A 22,325-nucleotide genomic window follows, 5' to 3' on the forward strand; every position below is an offset into this window, starting at 1 on the left:
CCAGTGTCAGACGTAGGTATACCGCTTGACGATGTCTCCTTCTTTAGGGATTTTCGTAAGTCAGGGAGGGAGAGCCGTTGCTCGAAGACCCGTAGCTTTAAATATCTAAAGATATGAAAAGAATAGCATCTAAAATGTCCCAAGATTGGCATTCATTCATTTAGTCGTCCTTATACCAAGATATCCGGTCCCCGGATATCCTCGCTCAAGTGGCCTTGCCTCGTCCAGATATTCATCTATAATTAAACACGAGGTCAGTTACATATATACCATGACCAAAACAGAAAAATCTGCGATGTGGGAACACTTCGGTGGCTTCAAAAGGAGACGGATCGATTACCCCTATCTTCCAGCCGCTCGTGACGGGGAGGCCGGCGTGCAGCGTGCGCTGGTCGCCGGTGCCGTCTTCGAGCAGGTTCTGCCAGAAGACGGCGTTGCCGAGGATGGGGCGGAACGTGACGCCGTTCTCCCAGGGCTCGTCGCAGTCGACGAAGGCGCACCAGCGCGGGTGGCGGGGCGCGGGCACCATGGGGAAGTTGGTGCCGCCGCCGGTGATGTTGCCGGCGGCGGCGACGTACGCGAAGAAGGACGAGAGCCGGTTGCCGCCCAGCGCCGACGACGCGTGCGCCGCGTTCGTGTACCAGTCCGTGTGGAAGTGGTACCGCTCGCCCTGCGCGTACTTCACCAGCTGCACCGACTCCAGGTGCGTCCGCGGCACGTCGAAGCCCTGGAACAGCAGCGCCCGCTCCTCGATGCACCGCACCACCGCGTCGCGCGGCACGTTCGTCGACTGCGACGTCCGCGTCGACCGCAGGCCCTGCACGCCCTCCGCGTCGGCGACGGCAGAGTGCGTGAAGGTGTTCGCGCTGGCCGGGTTTTTGTTTGGTCAGCGACAGACGAGAGAAGGAAGGCCATCGAACAGATGAGGGCGCCGTGCTCACGTTATCTCCTGGAGGTGAGCTCGCTCTTTTTCCGTGAGGAAATTCTCTAGGTATATTACCAGCGGGGACTTGTTCACTATGTGACTTTGGTAGGCGGGATGCTCGCAGACGTAGTCGTCTGATGTAACGGGCTTCTGGGCATCGCCGTCATCGCCGTGGCCACCACTTGCGCGAGCTGTCGTCGCGGCTAGTGCTAACAAGAATAGCGACTTAAGCGAGGCCATCGTGGATTCAATCAATAGCGTATCTAAGGCGTCCGCGACGAACCATGAAGCGAGGGAATGATGAAGATAACTGGGAATATCTGTTAGGTAGGTACCTATATCTTATCCCATCTCCGGTGAGGATGCGATGTGTCTACGTGGTGGACGAGAAACAGAGATCCCTTCAAAGCGCAGCCCCATTACCCCATCCATTCACTTCAACGTAGGATCGCCATCAGGTGGTCGGAGCCGATGGAGCGAGCAGAGATCTAGGGTTGAAACACCAATCGTTTGCGCGAAAAGGAGCTCCCCCCCTGGACAGCACCACGATGACCCCTGATCGAGCTCTCCAGTGGACCGCACCAAAGCGGATCCAGGGCCCGTTAAGGCGAGCATCGTCAGACTCCAAGCCCCTAGCAGGTCTCCGATCTTAGCTGTTACTTCCCTAGAACCCCTGATCTTCAGGGCAGCTCAGGTACTTAACGCACCCGGTCAGGTTTAGTCGTCTGTTATTTCATCCCACAGATGCTCGTTCGGCTTGCGGATCGAGAAGTCTATTTGCGATGTCATTTGCCCTCAAGATAACACGATGAGGGCCGTAAACATAGCATTCTTAACATCTGTCTTGGCGGGCGCTACGACAGCATCATGGAAACATGCCGATGAGGACGAGTTCCGCCAGGTTATATCGGGCCCCAAACCAGCCCTTGTTGCGTGTAAGTTCTACTTGTCCACAATTGAAATTCATGAAGACGCTAATCTAACCTGCCGGTCGAGCAGTCGTGGAGGTGTGTGCATTCCTGATCCCTATGCGGAACCCCAGCTATGCCGTTCGCACACCAGGCAGCTAATATCTGAACGATTAATCCTGAACGACGCCGGCACAGCCTTCAACGTAAGTTCTACCAGTTCCGTGATTCGCCATGATCCTAAACGAAGATGCAGAGCCACCTGCCAAGCTTTCGAGGCAGAATGGACGCTGGCCGCCGAATCGGAGAAGGCCTTAGTGAGCATCAATTGCGCCTCCACGGCGAGTCTCTGCCACGAATTCGGCGTCATCTCGTACCCCGCCGTGCGCTTCTTCGACGGCCAGGGCAAGATGACGCCGTACCGGGGCCCTAGACGGGCTCGCTCGTGAGTCTTACCTACCACCTACCCTCCCCCCTCCGTGTTTCCAAAGCTTCGCGTACCTATGCCTCCTCTCGAGGACATAGCAGCTGTCCTAACACCGCCGCGCGACTTCCAGGATCCTCGCGTACCTCCGGCGGGCGGCGCGCCCGGAGGCCGTGGCAGCGCTCGCCTCGGAGGCCGAGATCGCGGCGTTCCAGACGAGCGACGACTTCGTCGTGGTGGCGCGCGTGCGCCCGCAGGACGCGCACGTCGGGGCCGCGTACGCCGCGCTCGCGGCGCAGTACCGCGACCGGCTGTCCTTCGGGCGGGCGGAAGCCGCGCCGTCGTCGTCGTCGTCGTCGTCGGTCGCCTGCTACAACAACCGCGACGGCCAGCAGTTCGGCGTCGCGGACCTCGCCGCCGCCGACGCGCTGCAGCGGCTCGTCGACAGCTGCCTCGCCCCCCTCGTCGGCGAGTTCACCCGCGCCAACGAGATGCAGTACCTCCAGGTCAGTCACGGCGCGCCCCCCTCCTTCCGCCCCCCTACAAAACCAAAAAAAAAAAAACCGAGGCGGGAGAAAAGGAAAAAAGAAAGAAAAGAAGTAAATACTGACTAAGCCACGCTCCAGTCCGGCAAGATCATCGCCTTCTACTTCGCAGCATCGGCGCGGGAGCGCGACGCGTTCGCGGACGCGGTGCGGCCGGTGGCCAAGCTGTACAAGGAGTACCTGAGCGTGGTGACGGTGGAGGCGGGCGAGTACGGGGAGCTGGCGGCGCCGCTGGGGCTGGGCGGCGCGCCGGCGCTCCCCGCGCTCTCGTTCCAGCACCCCATGACCGGCCAGGTCTTCCCGTACCCGCGCGGCCGGCCGATCGCGCCCGACGACGTCGGCGCCTTCTTCGCCGACATCGCCCAGGGCCGCGTGCCGCCGTGGGACGGGACGCCGCCGGCGGAGGTGGCGGGGACCGAGGAGGAGGAGGAGGCAGCTGGTGGCGCCGGCAGCGAGGACGCGCATGATGAGCTGTGAATGGAGGGAGGGATGGGAGGGACGGGGGGTTGGCTTGGAAGATTTGGGTTCTGGCAGGGTAGCATGGGTCGGGGTAAGGGGTTTACGGCCTTCATTCGAGTCGCGACGGCTTAGTATCCGGTCACGTTGAATCTCGGGTCGAGGGGGGAGGAAAGTATCGTGTTGATTCGCGCGTATATACGATGATATATGATACACCTGATACTTGTCCTGCAGCCTTAGTCCTCTCGAATGCCACCACCCCACGGGGCCTGTTCCCAGGCCGCCGATACCGGCAACCTTCAGCCCGACCATTCTCGCGGCCCCACGCTCCTACGGCAGGCTCATGAAGAGCTCCAGCAGTTTGGGGTAGTCCGGCGCACTGCACGCAATTCGGGGCACGTCAGCGATGCTCTCCGCAGCGAGGACGGAGGAAATACAGAGGAAGGAAGCAGCTCACCCCATCCCCGTGACGGGGTCCCAGCCCTCGCTAGCCGTGAAGCCCGTCGTCCTGCACCCGCGGTTGTCGCCCTTCGTGATGTCCTTGAAGACCTCGGGGTGGGAGTACTATTCGCCGCGCCGGAGAAGCAGTCAGCCAGTCAGCCAGTCAGCCAGCCCGCGCAACACCAACCACCCGTCCCCCGGCCCCGGGCTCGGTTGCTTACCAGGACCTGGTGGACGAAGCCGACGGGCGCCTTGCCCGCGGCGAGGCGCTCCTCGTTGATGAGCGTGAGGACGGAGCCCCACAGCGGCGCCGACGCCGACGTCCCGCCGATGCGCAGCAGGTCGCCGCCGCTCGCGATGACGAAGTTGTCGCCGTTGGCGGCGACGTCGGGGTAGGCGCGGCCGCGGCGGTTGAAGCGGCCGGCGCCGGCGTGCACGGGGGTGTAGTTGGCGGCGCCGCCGTCGTAGCCGTCGAAGGGGAGGCGGGCGGCGGCGAGGTAGGCGGCGACGGCGGGGCGCTGCCAGGCGGGGGCGTCGTAGATGTTGGAGAAGCCGCCGCCGGACCCGAAGCGGTCGGTGGCGACCTCGTCGGCGGCGGCGGCGCTGCCGTTCGCCGGCAGGTACGTCGACCCGACCGCGAGCACGTACGGGCACGTCGCCAGGAACTGCGGGTTGAACACGTCGCGGCCCGGCCCCAGGCAGCCCGACGGCGCGCCCGGCGACGGGAAGCTGCCCACCCCGTCGTCGCCCGACGAGATCACCACCGTCGTCCCCCGCAGCCCCAGCTTCATGATCTCCGCGCACTGCCGCTGCTGGTACGACGCCGGCAGGTCCACCTCCGCCCCGCTGTACGAGAGGCTGATCACGTTCGTCGGCGAGTACACGCCGCACATGAGCTCCCCCGCGTACCCGCTGCGGTCGTGCGGGTTCGGGTACTCGGGGTCGCGGCACTCGGGTCGCTTGCAGTTCCCCGTCTCGCCGAAGGCCTCGAACGTGCAGTAGCTGCCGTCGATCGCGTTCCAGAGATCTGGCACCGCGGTGTTGCCGTCGTGAGATTAGCAGGGAGGTGGTAATAAGTAAGTAGAGAGGAGGTCAGAAGGTGAGGGGGCAAGACGCGATGAGGGGGGGACCCGGTCTTACTGTTGAAAAAGCCCGTGTAGAGCGTCGGTTCAGTCTGGTACGTCTGCTGGTACCACTCGTCATCCACCTGGTAGAGTACCGGCTCCTGAGGCCATATCAAACCGTACGCCATCTGGAAGTCCAGGTTTGCCTCCGTGCCAGCCAAGCGGAGGTTCGTCGTAGCTCCCTCACCGCCGTTCACGGAGAAGAGTTCGGGATGCGTTCCGTTGGGAATATCGCTAGGCATACGCTATCAGCAAACCGACCTCCACCAGGCCCAGAAGAGCGGTTAAGTAGAGAAGTATTACTCAGTGAAGCTATAGAAGAACCTGTCGAGATCGTATTGAGTGTAGTGCTGCCCGAGCGATTGGAAGATTCCCATCCTGTTGTCCGGGTGTTTCTTCGAACCTTTGGGGATTCCGTATAGTGCTGGTATGCCGGTTAGAGAACGCAACCGACGCCGCTTGGCAACCCAGGCTTACCTCTGATGCAATCCGGGGTGATGTATTCATCACAACCGCCCGGCAACGTAAGGTTACCGCTCGTTACATTGGCCGGCTCGACTGGGCTCGCAAAGCGCAGCGGTCCCTCCACATTCAGCCCCGTGGTCCGCTTTGAAGGTGAAGAGCTTTCCCTGCTTCTCTTTCTCAAGAGACCGCCCAGCTTGCTCTCCGAAACGTGTTCGCGAGAGGAGTTCTGTTTTCTCTTGGGCGGGTCTTGGGTGTTACCGTAACCCATCATCTTGATACCGGGAGTAATGTAGTCGATGTGTTCCCTCACTTGTTTCGGTACGTGATATCTCGGCGCTCATTAGTCTATACGCATATAAGTGACTGCCGCCGTCTTACTTACTCCTCACAGGCGATGTTCTTCACTCCGGTATCTATGTGTTCCCATACGTAGTAGTCTGCCATCAAAAGATCCTCGACCTTGTTAACGGGGGCGTCGAATTGAATCCACTAGCAGATACGTTAGGGTGATATCGAATATATCCAACCGAGCCCCACGATAACGACAAGCTTACTTGTTTGTTGGTAGATAGTGAGACAATATCCGAGGGGATGCCTCCCAATACTAACCAGTCTTTGACCGCTTTCACGGCGGCTTCTGGTGGCGCGAATAATTCGAGGACCTCCTTTCCCGACAAATGTTTCCCGTAGTTGGTCGATTTGGGGTTCGATCTTTGAAGCTAATTAGCTGTTACACGGCCACGGTTTATATAATGAGGCCCGCACATATCCATCAACAGATCATGTCCCGATTGGAGATTCCGCTGCTTCAGCCCTATACGCATAGGTAGTATGGCTTCGGGGACGGCTCGTTCGACCTTTGTCCAGGGCCGTGCCTGTAGCTCCGTTCTTTTCTCATGTTGAATATGAGTATCCGGGATGCTACGTCTCGACTTGTAAGACCCAGCGCGTTGGAGTATACGGGGAATAGGGGGCGCGGCCAAGGCTTCGAGCACTACCAACCCAACCACGAGAACAGAGCTGAATAACTTCATCTGAGGCAAGCGCTGGACGGTAGGAGGATAGAATGACTAGTTAGCACACGCACAAAACCCACACGAGAAGAAGTATGAAACGAAATGTCCAGGACGCATGTTATTATATCAGTGCTATTCGACGGGCGGGTCACGCTCCGTATTCTATTTAGAGACACAACGTCCGAAGACATCAATCGTGGTAGCATTGGTGCCGAGGAGGACCTTTGGTACTACTCAAGCCAGGTCCGCTAGGGAAAGATCGCCTAATTCCACGATACGGGTAAATATGTGAGCTAAATAGTAAAGCTAGTCCCGGGTGCCTCGAAAGCAGACACGAGCCTGGTAGCTACTAGGCGGGAACTGGAGGGCCTATCAGTGTTGGATGCCCTCTAGGCGCCTATGAAGGGCTACCGATGGCGGTGATATCCCGCCCATATTTTCTAGTCCCGGGACAGGAATCACGGGTAGCCTAACCGCGAAAGGTCAGTCCTACTTACAAGAGGAGTGACCAACCGTAGGTATATGGGTATCGCTAAGCAAAAGCACGATATCTTTCAACACTTGTATTTCATCACCAGACAGAGGCCTCAGCAAGTAAACAACATCATCTTAATCAAACAGCGGAAAGAGGGGGCGGGAACGCGAGGATGCAGGGTGACGGTCAAATGAGATATATAATCTGAGCAGGTCCGCCCATAGGCCGAAGAGAGTACGATTGATTCACCACCCGGGCCACAATCTGCCGGGCCACGGCGTATATAACCGGTGCTCATGTGAGCCGTGATGTGTGAAAATGGCACGACAGATACTGTGCCGCCACCCCACACTGCCCGAGCTAATCAGCGTCAGCGATGTTCCACACACTTCATTTGTGTCGAGAATGCATGTCTCCGTGCCCAGATCTTACCCAGATTGCCCGCAGTCGAGTGTGGGTTAGCGGCGCAGGGGTACTCGAGCCGCACGCGTAGCCACACAGGGCCCGCGCCTCGAATTTGGCTAAGGAACGGCACAGAGTAACAGTTGGAAGTAGAAATGATGGCTAGGCTATTACCGACGGAGTCGCCTCGGGCACCTTTTAAGATGGGCTACCTAAGGATGCGCAATCGCTTAGGCAGGGTGGGAATTTGAAAACGCTGACTTCGACTTCATTCGGCCCTCCGTTCTCTCCGGTGGCGGTCAATCCGAATATATATTCCGTTCATGAAGAGGGCAACGCTTGACCGTATCGTTTACTAGATAGTCATTGACCCTGTAGCGAAGGGCGCTGTTGCTGCGCTCGTCCGGGTATGAGAGATCCCAGTATTCTTCGTATGGTTTACCCTCACCATGTCCGGACAGCTCGCCGCAGACGCAGGCCACGTCCAAGACTAGCCACTTTCGAATCTTCGGGAGAAGCGCTTGCCACGATGTGGAGCGCAGGGAAATGTCCCGTAGACACAGCTCCTTGAGCGTGCTTCTGTGCCTCCTCAGTAGAGACATCAGATCTTGGCGTTCGCACTTGATATTGCCTAGGGTGAGGCTGTCCAGGTGTTCCCATCTGTGCCTCGGTTCTATGACTTCTTCGAGTCTAGGGGTGTAGCTATTTTCGTTCGAGTACCACTGGAAGATGACGTGAAGGGTCTGGAGCGCGTGAAGGGATTTGATGAAGTCACGTAGTAGTCCCGTTTCCATCAAGCGCTGGCAGTGAGTGACCTCGGCGCCGTCAGCTGGGTCGCCCACGAGATCACTCGCAGTATCGATGCACAACTCGAGGCAGGTCAGCTCGGAACAAGGAGAAAGAGCGCGGCTGAGTTCAGCAGGCGGCTTTTGGAAGAACTTCCAGCTGAATGACCCGACAGTCAACTTCCTCAACTTGATATTCGCCTTGTACACGGCCGAGAGCAGAGAGTCGAGCTGGCGGCACCCCTCGGGCAGCAGGAACTCTCCAGGGATGACCATGCAGCTGTCGAACGGAGTCTTCCGCTTGCCCTTCCGGGACCAAGTCCCCGAGGCCATGGTGACCTCTTCGAGGGAGGGGAACCGAGAGACGGCCTCCTCGATGCAGGAGATATCCGCGTTCTCCTGCAAGATCTTCTCCTGCTGTGCCACGGTAGCATCGTAGTTCTTGTAGGGTACGACGAACTGGTCCAGGTCTATCTTAGTGGTGGGTAGGCCGAATTGGCGACGTGCCATGGCCTCTCTGGTCTTGACAATAGCAAGGTGCCCACAGAACTCGTACAGGTTCATCTTCCGCGTGTCCGCCGTCGAGTACTCGCTGGCCCTTTCCATGGTGAGGCCGACGTAGACCAACGAGAGAACATTCTTGGACGCGATAGGGTGCAAGGAGATGGTCCGAAGCATTTCTAGGTCGGTGGGGTGCAGGTAAAACACCACCTCGTTGTGGACGAAGCAGGCGCCCGCATCCGCGAAGGCTCTGCAGCAAAGCCGGAATCTGCGCACATCTTTGATGTCGAGGAACGAGCAGATCAGGCATAGGATTTCAGGGATCATAATAGCCATCTTGCTGTTCCCACCGGAGGACCGAATCCACGACAACTATAAGCAGCTGGGGTGGGCAGACAAGACGCGGAAACAAATGGAGAGACGGTCTGCGGCCGACACGCTTGTGAGTCCTAAGGCATCAGCCAATGAGCGCTTCGCCCAATCAAACGGCAACCTGTAGGTATTGATGCCTTACCTAATCAAACGGAGACCTGTCGTTGATTGACTACCAACGGCGCTGCCAACGGCAGCTTAGGAGCTGTAAAAGGAGCTGTTGAAAAGCTCGTCAATTGGCGGTAGTGAGCCTAGCAATTGAACAGCAGTTCAGGTTCAGCTGCTTGCGCTTCGTATGCTTAGATGACTAAGCGCTTACGAAGCAACAGGAAGCGAGCCAGCCAGAATGCACATGCTCTGGCTAGGGGGGCAGTAGGGTAATTGCGTTAGCGGGGTCTCGCGGGATTGTCGCCGGGCAGATAAGCGATGGGAAAAGCTAGAGAAAGCTGGAGAAAGCTGGACGAGTCACGAAGGTAACGAATCCGTCCTGGCGTCCTGCTCGGGGTTCCGTTGCTGGTGGTTAGCGAAGGAAGTGAGCGAGGCCAGTCTGGGCGGATAAGCGACGCTGAGCTATTTATATACCTAACTGACATCGGACCGATCTGCCTATATACCTACCGCTAAACACGATGGATGGGCTTATCGAGGGTAACATCGTTATCACCAAGTACCTACCCGCCTTATAGGTAATCCGCCTTATAGGTACCTACCCACCTACCTAGATACGCCCTATTAACTGCCCGGGTTAGGCCTCGCCCTGTCCCCACCTAGTAGGTACCTCCTTAGGTACTCCACCGTGTACCTGAGGTAGACACCCAGCAACCCGATCACGGGAAAAGCCCCCATAAGAGCCTATCCTGGATACGCCTTTGTCTTACCTCTGGAAAGTCCTAGATAAGCACTTCCACCAGTGAAATGGTCACGATGCGAGACACGCATGGGAGGCTGCCGATGGAGGAGTCGGGCACATGCGCGCACATTTCAATACTGGAATTCACTTCCGTCCCGTGTCTCTGCATTCACTATCCCCCTCACTCCTCATTGGTATCGTCTCGTCACCGCCTTGTCTCCTGTACGCCTCCCACTCTATCCCATGAGCTCGCAACCCTCCCTTACAACGCCGACCACGGCCCCCGTCTGAATGGCCTCGCTCCCGCCCGCGGAAACCCTGTACTCGATCTCGGCCAGCCCGTCAAGCCATCGGATCATGACTTCGGGCTTCACCTCCATCGTCACCAGCTGCTCTGACAGGGCCGTAATTATGTCCGCCAGGGCGAGGCCATTCGCCGTCTTGAGCGTGTTGATCGTAGAAAGGCACGTGGTTACGTCGCTCGTGGTGAGCAGCGTGCTCGCAATCTTCGCGATTGCGTCCGGCGGCGGGGCGGCTATGCAGTTGTAGATAGTCTCGGTCGTGATGACTTCCCTTACTATGTCCTTCTCGGCGATCTTGGGGCCACCTCGAGGCTGCATAGGCGTACCTGGATCAGCAGGTTAGTTTAATATCGTAGGGGTGTGGGAGATCTTCGCGAGCAGAGAGAGGGGCAGGTTGTGGCTTACTTGATGCGTGGCAGGCTTGCAGGACGTTTAGCGCCCGTCGCATATCACCTTTGCTCAGCTTCACCAAAGCATCCGTTGCTTCCGACGAGATGTTGACCCCTTCCTCGAGAACAACTCTATCTACCAAGACCCGTATGTCGTCCTCCTTCAAAGGGCTGAATCTGAAGCGGGTACATCGAGAGAGCAGGGCGGGCGACAGCTTGTGCGCGTAGTTGGCGATGATACAGAATCGCGTGTTGGCCGTGTACTTCTCCATGATCCGTCGCAGGGCCATCTGGGCTGTGTTGGTCATCGCATCGGCCTCATCTAGGATGATGAGCTTGAAGCCTGCCATGCTACCGGCACGCGACGCCCCGCCCATAGTGAATATCTGTTTCGTGGACGCGAATGTCTTGATCTGCTCGCGCACGACGTCGATACCTCGGTCGTCGGAGGCGTTCAGTTCTAGGACCATTTGTCGCACGTTTTCCGCTCCATAGATCCGTCTGGCCAGTGCTAAGATAGTGGAGGTCTTTCCCGTTCCCGGTGGCCCGTAGAGTAGTAGATGCGGTAATCGGTTCGAGTCGACAAACTTGTTGATGGTGGCTAGAATATCTTGGTGGCCCGAGACATCAGATAGCGACACGGGCCGGTATTTCTCAACCCTAGCGGCTCTTTAGCGACAGAGAAATAAAATACAAGCAAGCTGTAGCGAAAATCTTACCATGGCAGCGAATCCTCAGCTTCGACGGGGAGGTTGGCAGCACTACGCTTGCCCTTGGCGGTGTGTTCGGAGGAAAAGGTGATGTCGTTTGATGCCACAGGGGCATCCACATCCATGTCGTCCTCGAAATCAGACATGGTCGCGATCAGATGCCTGGTAACGGGGTGGTCAGTGTCGGCTTTGACTTCCAGGTAACGCAATGCAAGTTCAATGATCTCGAAGGAATATTATCATGAGGTAGTTGATCGCAAGACAAGGCTTCTTTTTGTTCTCTTCTCCCACAGGGCCGGTGGGTTGCTAGGTCATGCTCAGAAAGTCGAGGCCCCCACGACGAGTACTAAGACGCGTAAACGCCACACTTAACGCGTTCAGGATGGGGCTTGAAGGCGGAAGCTACTGTGCTAAGTAATCATCTGTGGCGTCCGCAGCATCTGGTATATATGGAGGTACCTTAGTACTCAAGATGGGTACGTGGTAAAGCACGTGGGCCTATACTTATGAGTAGAATCCGATATTTACATATTTCGTTGTTTATCTCGATTCGAAATCCTACCAGATCTCCCAAGACCCCTCGTATCCTCGGACGTTTTATAAAGCCCAAGGTCATCGTCATACCCACACCTCAAGAGTTCGGCAAATTAATAGGTAGGTTTCCCATTGTTCATCAGGTATTTAATACAGATATGATTTGCGAGCGCAAGTCCATCGCTAGCCAACTCCGGGAAATGAAGCTATACCTACCTAAATGCTGTACGCCGATGTCATGCCTGTCCGTCACGTCGTCTCCCCTAACCGCACCAGCTATCTCTGTAAAAAAGAACGCCCCGCCTCTATCAACGCCTGGAGATCCCGCTTCAATTCCTTCTCGCTCTCATCCCTCTCTTCGCTGCTGCTCTCCTCCGAGATCGGCGTTAGGTCGTTAGTGGGAACCCATTCGCCGTCCGACGACGAAGAGGATGATGAGGACGAAGAGGACGACCAGCTGTCCGAGTCGCTGTCCGATGGGTCGTCCTCTTTGCAGTCCGCGTCAGTGTAATTGCGGACGGTCAATTTCCCGCGCCGGAAACTTGGGCGACGGGATATCCTGAGTGGGTATCGCGAGGATACAACCGGCACATCGCCACCATCCATCGCCACCATCTCCAGGGGCATCATGCTCTCGTCTTCTGCTATAAGACTACGCAATGTATCTGAATCCATGGCCCTCGCTTCGGCGATTGGGGAGCCGGCCTCGTCATATTTATTCTGATCAGCACAGGTGACTTCTAGGACCGTGTTTGGGGATTCACCGCCCTCGTGATCGTGTCCTTGTCCTTCGTTATCAGAGGAACCTGTTTTCTTCACATTACTTTCCACCTCCTCAGGCTCATCCCAGCAGAGAGTAGTCTTGAATAGCGGGCTTTTAGGGCTGGTGGGACTCTTCTTCTTCTTCTCGGCCGTCTCACACTCCTCTTGCAACTCGAGGGCCTCGTTTAGCGGTAGCTCGTCGTCAGGGCTCGGCGACGGCCCTACGGCAGCAGATGGAGGCTCCGGCTCCTCCACAAGAGTGTCGAGCGTGTCTTTCTTGGGACCCTCCGACAAAATTCTGTGCCGCTCATGGTGGCATTCGGAAGGATAGTTGCAGTCGATCATGCAATTGTGTGTCTTACCCACGAATGCGCGCTCGCGCTGCAGCTTTCCCATACCATCAATCATTTCCAACCCGAGGACCTTGCGACGCCACGCCCCCCATTCTTCCCATCCGCTATAATCGAACTCGGACGCGCATATCCCATGGGAGCGGCGCCGCTTCTTTCCGCGTCGCGTAGTTTGAGGCTTCGCGGATAAGCAGTACTGATGAGAGCAGACGAGACAACGACGCGTGCACCCGATCCGATATATCGTGCTGCAAGAGTGGCATTGCCAGAGCCACGGGTAGGGCTGACGAGGCGGGGGCGGAGGTGTAGGCATGCCATCCGGCGACAAAGGTAGGATGTTCCGGAGGTGCAGGCGGGCGGGGGGTGTCGTCGGTAGAGATGCAGGGCGGTGGTCGCTTGATGACGATGAGACCGTCGATGTAGTCGTCGGTGCAGTCGCCGATGCAGTCGCCGATGCGGTCGTCGACGGGATTTTTGACGAGGTTTTAGTCCGCCGAGAGAAAATGGAGAGCTCCGGCAGCGCTCGACGCGAAGGCATGACTCCGGAATGGTTGTTGGTAATGTGGGTTACTACAATGGCGTGGATCCTAGGATATGGAAACAGGAAGTTTTTTTCGGAACAACGATCTCAAACCTGGGACAGCGACGAAATACCCAGCACATTGATGACTCAATACGAGAAAACACAACCGCGTGTTTCTTGCGCTCCGGCGAATCGGGTGTCTGCAGCAGCAAACCAAGGAAAGATACGATAACGCCTGTTTCTATTTCGGACGGGGGAGAAAGGTGCCTAAGAAGGAGTGTGGGAGAAGGAGCGGATTATTTACTATCCTGCTGGAGGATGCCAAAAAAGAAATAGATATTTAACGAAACAGACAGAAGAAAAGGAAAAAGGGGTGGTGTTTAAGATCAAGACTCATACTCTCGTTCAGGAAAGCGGATGTTCCACCATACCATGGGCTCACCAACACTTATACAGAAAACAGCCACTTTGTCGAGCTCTCCACAGACAAAGCGGCCGGCGCATCCAAACCTCATATTCGGCCTTACTGTCGAGGCCCTTCTCTTCGGAACCTCAGGAGCTCCGGCGTCGGCGAATCGCGGAAGCCCTGCCCCCCTTTGTGAGCGTATCGTCTTCTATTGATAGCTCGACTCGACTTTTCCCGACACGCGGGCAGCGCACGACGCCCTTGTGGCTGCGGACCTTTAAGTTGGCCCTACGGGCAGGCGACAAAGGAAGGAGGGCGATGGGGAGACCAAGCACGATCGATCAAGTTGCCGATGGCAAAGCGACGACGCCCGGCCAGGGGACAAAGCGGCCATTCACAGCCGTGGGAGAGAAAGGGGCCGGAACGTGGGAGGGGGGGGGAGAGAACGATAGAACGTGGGAGAGAACGTGGGCCGCCGATCCAAGAGAGAGGATTAGTTATGGAAACCAAGCTGGCCGCGTGGTGCTCTCAGGACTAGCCACATCGGCCCGCCTCCCTCAGAGCCAGACAGCCGCGATTCCACGCGCCCCTCTCCCGGCGCCCACGGCCGCGAATCTCTCGACCGTTGCAGAGCCGTCCACTGAGATTCCTCACGCGCCGGCAATACCTTCGCCTGTATCAAGGCCTCACGCAAGGTGTGTTTCGAAGACAGAGTACGAGGGCGAAGAGGAGACCGAGTATATCCCCCCTCCTCCCTCCTCCCTACGAGAACCGTCCGAGTGAACCGCCCGCCCATCCCACAAGACCAGAGTGTCAAAACGGAAAACAGAAAACCAAATGCTAGGAGGACCGCCAGCGAGACAGACAGCCTGCTGCTCAGATCGACTACCCCCAGCCCGGCATCGGGCGCGCGGTGCAATTCAACAAGAGGTAGGTAGGCAGGCAAGTGTATATATACAACCCAGGCATTCCTATGAGCCTCCCCCCAAGCGCAGCATATTATATATTCCCGACAGCCATCCTACGGCCACCGACCCACGTCCCACGTAAATATATATATATATATAAGACGTCATATTATCATCCTACCCATCCATCCCCGCCATTGCAAATGAACACCTCTCTCCCCTATATCCCCCCCCGTTTCCCCCCCCCCACACCTCCGCCTCCGTCTACCCTACCCTGCCCTATCCCGATCCCGATCCATACCCCCCCCCCCTCCCCCCGCGCACGTGTACGCGTAACGCGCGCGCGTACGCTGCGAGCCAAAAGCAGCAGCAGCAGCAACAACAGTGCCCGTTGCGCGAAGCCCGCCGCCGCCTCCGTCGGGGCGGACAATCTCGCGGCTTATGGGGTCGCGATTACGTAGGTAGACGCGACAGGGAACAAGGCTACGTGTATTCGAGAAGGCGGTATACGTAGAGACATGTTAAATGAGCAAGAGAAAAATAAAAAAAAACCTAGGTAGGTTAGAAAGCAAAGTTTACCCACCTGTCCCCAGCCTCGCCGCATCCCCCTCCTGTCTCCCGCTGTCCTGTATGTAGTACATCATCATCACACAGCAACCGAAAATAAGTCGGGGGAAGCGGAATGGGAGCAGCATCATAATATTTTTTTCCTTTTTTTCTTCTTTCTGGGGGCTCTCGGGGAAGGGAGCTCCGATGAAAAGCACTGCTAGCAAAGACAAGTTTCCCTCGAGCGTGCTCCTCATCGAGCTGTCGCCCCTTCCTCGCTCCGTTGTCGAGAGCGAGGAGTTGCCATCTAGGCTCACCCTACACAAATTCCACCCCACTCCTCCCCCCTTCCCTCATTCCCTCCATCCCCCCCCCCCTTTTTTTCTGTTTATTTCGCGGCAGCCTCAGGAACCATCAACCCATAATAAAGGATTTCTCTTGAAAATATGATCGCTCCCGGCTTGGGGGAAGGAGGGCGAGGAGTTCGTCATGCAACAGGTATGCTCCAACATAATCGCATTGGACTCGCCTTCTGTTTCCCCTCAACCCAAGCGACGAAAACGTGGCGTGCTGGCCTGTAAAGGTACCCGTGAATTATACCCCAGAAGACATCGCCATAATGATCGTCGTACTATACGTAAGATCCCCCCCCCCTCGTTTGCTTAATTCCAACCGAAACAAAGCAGTAGAGAACATTACGATCCACACCGCAGGAATTGTCGGATACGAAAGAATGCGAAAAACATGTCGTGAAGCCCAAACATTAAAAAGGGGCGCCGAAGCCCGGGCGGGGTAGGAGTTTATGCCTCGATCGCCTTGTTCTTTTTCTTCTGCTCGACCTTGAGTAGTAGGGCGCGGTTGATATGGGGCAGAACACCGCCGAAGGCAATAGTTGCACGGATCAAGGTGTCGAGTTCTTCGTCGCCACGGATAGCTAATTGCAAATGTCGAGGGGTAATCCGCTTGACTTTGAGGTCCTTGGCGGCATTCTGCAAAAAAAAAAACCAGAAAAGTCAGTAAAGCCACGTGCTGATGACGAAACAACTTCTCCAAGGTAGCGCGCAAGGCAGCAGCAGAGGAGGGGTGGCAACTGGTAGGTAAATAAAGGGGTGACAAAGAGGAAGGAATAATGACTCACGCCTGCGAGCTCCAAGACTTCGGCTGTCAAATACTCTAGGACAGCAGTAACATAGACGGCTGCCTTGGCTCCAACTCGCATCTTATTCTGTGTATTTTGCTTGAGGAAACGCTTGACGCGGCCGCAAGGGAACTAGAATCAGAAACCATGTTAGTTGATGTCTGCATACGCACCGTGAGAGTCCTCTGCAAGCAATGAAGACATGATGCGCTCAAGGTTCCACGACATTGCCGATACGGAGGGGATAGAGAGACATAGATGTGGTGCATCAGGTTCGTGAGTCAACAAAGCCCTTTATCACACCTGAGTGCGCGTAAACAAACGGCTCCCTTTTCGACGACCAGAGTCTGCATGCCTCATCGAGAGCCCTCCGTGGGAAACGGGGCAAACAGAAGCAGCATAGCGATATGCGTGGCTGAGGCCAGCATTCAAAGTGTGGAGGGAGGGGAGAGGAAGGGGAGGGAGAGAGGTATTGGTCTGCGCCTGGCGTTGGGAGACTGCGCGTGCGTGCATTTTATTTAGGCCAGTGAACGGAGGGGGACAGGCAAAAACAAGCCTGATTTGAGGGGATGAGGATTGGAGATACAACGCCGTCTCCGCAGACAATGCATCACGATAATAGGTAGGCGGGTAGATGTCGAGGTGGTGAATAGGATCGGCGGCTCTTTTCTGGCTTCTTCTTACCTGCAGACCGGCGCGAGCGGAATGGCTCTGTTGTTTCTTAGGGGCATCGGCTGTCGAGGTCTTGCCGCCCGAACTCTTGCCGCCAGAAGATTTCCCTTTTCCACCAGCCATTGTTTATTCGGATGCGCAGAGGGGGCGAGCAGTCTACTGCCAGCAGACAAAAAGTAAACGATATCTTCGGTATGCTGTCGATGCGGTGGGGAACTCGTCTTCTCGGATATGCGGATGGCGGCTCGAGAGCTTAGGGTTGAAAATAATATGAGGTGCAGGCGTGCAGGTGCGCGTATATGAGTGTGCTGTTTGGATGTTGTTTGCGCGTTGAGGTTGAATTGGAGATGAAAATGTTTTTTCCCCTTCCTTCGTGGATGTTTGTGTTTTGATTCTTCAAAGTCGGGAGGCGTCAAATGGTTGAGCTCCGAGAAAAAAATTCGAGAGGCGGCGCATGCCTTGGAAGGTAGTAGTTTGGCGGTCGGATCAGGTAGGCATGCGAGGCTGGGCATTGAGAGCGCCCTGTAGGCTGCTGGTCGACAGGGAGCTGTAGAGAGCGGTAGCGTGCTGTGAACGCCTGTAGGACGCCCGTGTCTGGAACCCGTTACTAGAGCCCGTTAGTTGGACAGATCCCCGCTATCACTGACACCTAGGTACCTCTAGGCACCCAGGCCCTGCTGAGGATTCCTGGCAACGAAACCCCGCCACTTCGAGTATAAGGTACCTACCGACCGCTAACCTCAGACCTCACCTCACCTAAGGTGGCGCCGCCTCCGGCTGCATCGTCCGGCAAAACATCGGTCGGCTTCGCGATTAGGTAAGCGGGCCCCCCGGAGGAGAGACGCAAATTCCATGCTTCATGACAGCCTGCGATATCAAGAGCACGGCGACGGGAGGGGGGTTATCAGCGCAGTCGGAGGCTTAATGTGCCAAAAGCGTAACCTAGAGTAGCTCTACAGCCGAAGCATGTCCGTCTCATCTGGGAGGAGTCGACGAAGCCTGCTGTCTGATTGACGAAGAAGTTAGTCGCCTGCCGTGGACCAGCCGGTCAACACAAGGACGAGAGGGTGGTGGCATACCTGTCGTCGCACAACGGGCCGGCGCAGGCGACGTGCTGCGCTCCACGTCGTGCCGACATCGTGAATAGAGATGCTCGAACTCAAAATACATGCTGCCCGACGCCTCGACCAAGGAGCAGGCCGAGCGGCAACGCGGGACAGGATGGCATATGTGCGTACAAAAGGAGACGGAACGTTGTGATATTATTGGGAAATCGAGAGATTAGATAGGCTGAACGGACGAGGACCTATCGACGTCACGGGTCCTCTAGGTGCCAAGACTCCGCGTGGCTTCTGCCCTGTGGACAAGGGGACTTGGTGGCGTGTGGCTTGCGAGCTTGTGGCTCGTGGCGAGCTTACGCAAGTCGGTTTCAATAACTGCATGCATCTCCGGGCGTTTCTCACTACCGGGGTAGCGGGCTTAGCCAACATCAGCAAGGCAACACCACACCACCACGCCTCCACGACGGTAACCATTCCACATGTGTCGATCTACACACCTGTGAGGCGTGCAGCAGTTGCAGGGTGCGCTCTATATCGAGCCGACCACTTGTATGTCCATGGTGTTTAGGTATCTCTCACCATCAACCTCGGGAATAAGCCAGGGGGCCGGTGTGATGCGTAACGGGCATCCGTCCTAACAAACCTGAGCGCAAACGTCCATCCCCGCACCCACATACGGTGCCCGTATGTGCGTGTGCAGGCACAGAGCTCATCATCAATACCCACGCTTCAATTCAACGTAGACCCTGTCGTAATACGAGACATCGTCAATGACATACGCGCACGCGACCATTCTCCCACCAGGATGCAGGCGGAATGCAGTCCGCGCGCGTGTTTTGCTACATCATGTACCTGTATCCATGTACGAGTTATATCTAAAGGTACGTAGGTATGTACCTACCTACATACGGAGGTAGGTACCTAACCTAGGCGTGATGTGCTTATCCTGGCTGCTGAGGGTTCCCACGTAACAGGTTCACCTATTCACGTTATTACTACCGTACTATAGGCGGGGAATGCTGCCGGCCGAATCGACTTCATCCACTCGATGTTTCGAAACAACCACTCTTGGCGCTTTATATTACACCTCGTTGGCGGCTTGTCGTCGGACGGCTATCCTATACCCGCTCCCCTTCGCCCCGTTGGCCGTGATAATCAAAGAGGACCCTAGCCACGAGCGTTGCATCTCTCCCATCTCCCGTGAGAGCCGCCGTGGCGCAATATAACTTTCCCCTCTGCCTAATCAAACACCCTAGTGACGACTTACGAGGCTGAGGTGGCACCTAATGTTTTCAAGGGGCAACCTTCCTGCAAACTGTAACATCGTGGGAGTTGGCAGCAAGTATTGTAGTTAGCCCCAATCCAAAAGCACTGCCCGTCCCTCCGTCTCTGGAAATGGCAAGCGATTGGGAGGCTTGGGATGTATACCTCCTCTTGCACGCGTATAAAAATCAGATATGGTCTGTATACCGAATCCGCTTGTTGAACTAGTGTTACCTGCAGGCGAGAAAGCATCGCTCGTGTAGTGAGGATAGAGACTTACCTTCAGGCTTCATAAGAGCCTTCCTCGCAACCGTCGCCAACCTCCACCTCGTCGCTAAAATTACCGCCAGGAATGTCAAAGGTACAGGTTAGGTTAGGCAGGTTTGAGGGTTCTTCTCATGGCATAATCCCAAGCACATGCGTAGGCCGGCTGCCACTCTGTACGGAGATAAGCTCGTACACAATCTCGTAAGGGTCTGGCTTATTAACGGCACGTAGCCACCCCCCCCCCCCTTGGGGCGTATTGCAAATGACTAGAGAAAATTAAACGAGATAGCGTTCGACCGCGAGAACAGGAGGTGATCTGGGAACGGGAGCCGGACATTACGCTATTATTATGACGTCCAAGCCTCCCAGGAGACCAGATTCTTGCTTGCTGGGCGCCTCCCATCCCGGGCTCACCCAATTTAGCATCGCCTTGGTGGCCCCCCCTCCCCGGGCACGTCCCGTCATGTAGTATACACATTTCTCCACGGAGAAGACTCATTGATTGAATTTCGTACGTTAAATTGCTTAAGCTACTACTTGCTGCGTGAGGGTAGCTCTATGCCATCATTCTCTATATGAGAGAGGAGGAGAGAGAGAGAGAGATGTGTGTGTGTGGTAAGTCGGTAGGTACCGAGGCCATAGATTTAACTACTCTTCTCTCCCTTTGAGGATCAGAGTTGGGGGAATAGGGTCAGTGTCTGAGGATAAGGTCTCGGATGGTGTGACGTGGTTTGGCCACGGCACTTGTCCCGGGAAATAGCAGTAGAAGGGAACCAGAAATCGTTATGATCTATCGGTAGCGCAGCCCTCAAATGGAGTAATCGGTTAGTGGCACATTTCCATATATCAAGTCGAAACGTAGATGGGAAGGTTATAAGCTGAGCCTCCGAAGGTGCTACCTCGCAGACAGCTTCGGATAGGCGCTCTGCCCTCCGCGCTACACTAGACGATACGCCTCGATCTGCTAGCCTGCTTTTGCTTGAAGTGCCCGTCGATACAAGGCCTGGTCGAATTCGCGAAGGGACGAGAGCGGCTACGTCTTATTCATAGGGGTTTGGTTTCTTCCTACTCGTGACGAAAGCCCCGACGCAGTAGATCTCATTCCCACATGTCACACGTAGGGGTATGTAGATGTATGGACACTGGGACGAGGGAGGGACCCTACGGGAACCTAACAACGCAAGCCACTCAGATCACAAACTATTATACCCCGACCGCGGCGTCAGTGGTGTATCAGTCAAGTCGGGCTAGGCCGTAGCCGGGCGTCCATCATCCGCCGCCGAAGTCCAAAACATCCACGACATGCAGGAGACTACCGAACTGGCGCGGAGGTAGGCAAATTCTTTGTTCCCGCGGCGCACTCGTCTCTCCGTCCCGCGCAAACGTCGACCCCCCGGGACCTGGACAAAGGGAGACAGCCACGCAAGCCCCTCCCCCCTTTATCACGGCGAGATACTCGAGAATACGCCGGACCCCCGCGCACTAGCAGCTAGTCCGCGTTCCTGGCCGTCGATCCAGACTACCGGCCGGGCCGAGTCTGCTGGGCGCGGGAGGCGCGGCGGCTCGCCAGGCATCCCCTGGCGGCGCGAACGTCCCGGCTGCGTTTGACGCGCGAGCTTATTCCCTCGTCCGAGACCCTCTCTCAGCCTAGACGCCGCTAGGCTTTATAACCTAAACGCTCCTAGGAATTGCCTCGCTGCGCGGCAAACTCCGTGAAACATAGGGGCGCAAATACAGGGAGGGGGCACCTCGTGAGCACAACAGAGTTTGCCCCGTCGCCCAGTCTGGCGCGCCTCGCAGGAACCGCATCGTCTGCGCAGGTGCGAATCCCACACCGGTCGAGGCCGCTCTCGATGCGCCACGAGGCGCTCCCACGCCATCGCGCCCCCAGATCTGGCTGCCCCGCGCCACTTCGGCAGATCAAGGCAAGCCTCCCCCCCCCCCAATGAGGGGCAAAGCTTGCGTCTGGGGCAGGCTCGAGGGGAACCTCGCAGGTCGCCAATCGGACGGACGATGCTCATCGAGTTTCTTCAGCGAGAGCTCCGAGGCTGGCGGTGTCCCCTCTCGCGGCGGCGAGTCTCGTAGGCAAACACGCGACGAGTGAAAACCTGCCGCCCGTCCGGTCCGAGCTAGGCGAGTCGCAAGAACAAGAAACGCGGCGGCGTCCGGCGCCCACATCCGCCCGTCTGCGGGCCCACGCGTGCGCCCAGCCGAGGCCTTCTCTGCGCGGAGGCGGGACAGGCCCGCGCTGCGCTGCCCGCGGCCGGGTTTGCTCGTTTGCCGGGTGAAGACGAGCGCCGTTTGTTTGTAGCTGCCCACTCCCCTCTCCCCCTTTTTGGTGCGGTAGAGGGGGGGGGAAGGGGGCATGGGCTACCTCTGATCGATTTGTCACAGCGGGTTATATATAGGCGGCGGGTGGGTATAGAGATGCGACGGGAACGCACGAATGCCCGTCGTGGGCAGGTTGCGCGCAAACCTGGCAGGGGAGAGGGGGGCGAGGAGGATCCTTCGACTACGATTACGACGCCGTTCTGGGTATAGGACGCGAGGAGATACTACATGTCGCGAGTCGAGTCGGATGTGTACGCAGGTGGATACCTATGTTTACGTGTAATTAGCTGTTTTTTTTCCCTATTTTTTCACCTTTCCCAACTCCATCTCACTGCTTCTCTCAGGCTGGCCCTATCATAATAGACCGTGCCGTAGAAAATCCAACCAGGCCCCGAAGCCAGATCTATCTAGGTAGTGTATTTGAGAAGCACACGACCACCGTAATCGAGAGCATACCTGGGTATAGATGGA

The 22,325-nt window shown here is 56.7% G+C and overlaps 7 protein-coding genes across 7 annotated transcripts; 1 reads left to right on the plus strand and 6 right to left on the minus strand.

Annotated features, from left to right (window-relative positions):
- Positions 1 to 8: 8 nt before the first annotated feature.
- On the minus strand, positions 9 to 1,434 carry GGS23DRAFT_235254 (uncharacterized protein). The gene is made up of 3 exons (XM_051512091.1): positions 942 to 1,434; positions 341 to 866; positions 9 to 236 (listed from the first exon to the last, which is right to left on the minus strand). Exons 1-3 carry the CDS (start codon positions 1,163 to 1,165, stop codon positions 171 to 173), a joined length of 816 nt encoding a protein of 271 aa, XP_051369104.1. The 5' UTR covers positions 1,166 to 1,434; the 3' UTR covers positions 9 to 170.
- A 175-nt stretch (positions 1,435 to 1,609) lies between these two features.
- Positions 1,610 to 3,279, plus strand: GGS23DRAFT_613954 (uncharacterized protein; the record flags this gene model as incomplete). The annotated part of the gene is made up of 6 exons (XM_051520605.1): positions 1,610 to 1,860; positions 1,925 to 1,932; positions 2,032 to 2,039; positions 2,090 to 2,278; positions 2,391 to 2,763; positions 2,884 to 3,279. Exons 1-6 carry the CDS (start codon positions 1,734 to 1,736, stop codon positions 3,277 to 3,279), a joined length of 1,101 nt encoding a protein of 366 aa, XP_051369105.1. The 5' UTR covers positions 1,610 to 1,733.
- Positions 3,280 to 3,591: 312 nt separating this feature from the next.
- Positions 3,592 to 6,387, minus strand: GGS23DRAFT_613956 (subtilisin-like protein; the record flags this gene model as incomplete). The annotated part of the gene is made up of 9 exons (XM_051520606.1): positions 6,057 to 6,387; positions 5,846 to 6,002; positions 5,674 to 5,780; positions 5,304 to 5,620; positions 5,130 to 5,250; positions 4,843 to 5,060; positions 3,924 to 4,729; positions 3,719 to 3,825; positions 3,592 to 3,640 (listed from the first exon to the last, which is right to left on the minus strand). Exons 1-9 carry the CDS (start codon positions 6,323 to 6,325, stop codon positions 3,592 to 3,594), a joined length of 2,151 nt encoding a protein of 716 aa, XP_051369106.1. The 5' UTR covers positions 6,326 to 6,387.
- Positions 6,388 to 7,403: 1,016 nt separating this feature from the next.
- GGS23DRAFT_235316 (uncharacterized protein) lies at positions 7,404 to 8,978 on the minus strand. Its single transcript, XM_051512092.1, has one exon. It carries the CDS (start codon positions 8,804 to 8,806, stop codon positions 7,484 to 7,486), a length of 1,323 nt encoding a protein of 440 aa, XP_051369107.1. The 5' UTR covers positions 8,807 to 8,978; the 3' UTR covers positions 7,404 to 7,483.
- A 379-nt stretch (positions 8,979 to 9,357) lies between these two features.
- GGS23DRAFT_581246 (P-loop containing nucleoside triphosphate hydrolase protein) lies at positions 9,358 to 11,424 on the minus strand. The gene is made up of 3 exons (XM_051517175.1): positions 11,103 to 11,424; positions 10,400 to 11,043; positions 9,358 to 10,320 (listed from the first exon to the last, which is right to left on the minus strand). Exons 1-3 carry the CDS (start codon positions 11,237 to 11,239, stop codon positions 9,929 to 9,931), a joined length of 1,173 nt encoding a protein of 390 aa, XP_051369108.1. The 5' UTR covers positions 11,240 to 11,424; the 3' UTR covers positions 9,358 to 9,928.
- A 385-nt stretch (positions 11,425 to 11,809) lies between these two features.
- On the minus strand, positions 11,810 to 13,631 carry GGS23DRAFT_235410 (uncharacterized protein). Its single transcript, XM_051512093.1, has one exon. It carries the CDS (start codon positions 13,275 to 13,277, stop codon positions 11,904 to 11,906), a length of 1,374 nt encoding a protein of 457 aa, XP_051369109.1. The 5' UTR covers positions 13,278 to 13,631; the 3' UTR covers positions 11,810 to 11,903.
- Positions 13,632 to 15,922: 2,291 nt separating this feature from the next.
- Positions 15,923 to 17,055, minus strand: GGS23DRAFT_606922 (histone H2A.Z; the record flags this gene model as incomplete). The annotated part of the gene is made up of 3 exons (XM_051519970.1): positions 15,923 to 16,111; positions 16,261 to 16,392; positions 16,945 to 17,055. The coding sequence occupies 3 exons, from the start codon at positions 17,053 to 17,055 to the stop codon at positions 15,923 to 15,925; spliced, it is 432 nt and encodes a 143-aa protein (XP_051369110.1).
- Between the last annotated feature and the right edge of the window lie 5,270 nt (positions 17,056 to 22,325).

Source organism: Durotheca rogersii (genome assembly GCF_024521655.1).
Source record: "Durotheca rogersii strain YMJ 92031201 chromosome Unknown GGS23scaffold_24, whole genome shotgun sequence".
NCBI classification, from domain to species: Eukaryota; Fungi; Ascomycota; class Sordariomycetes; order Xylariales; family Xylariaceae; genus Durotheca; species Durotheca rogersii.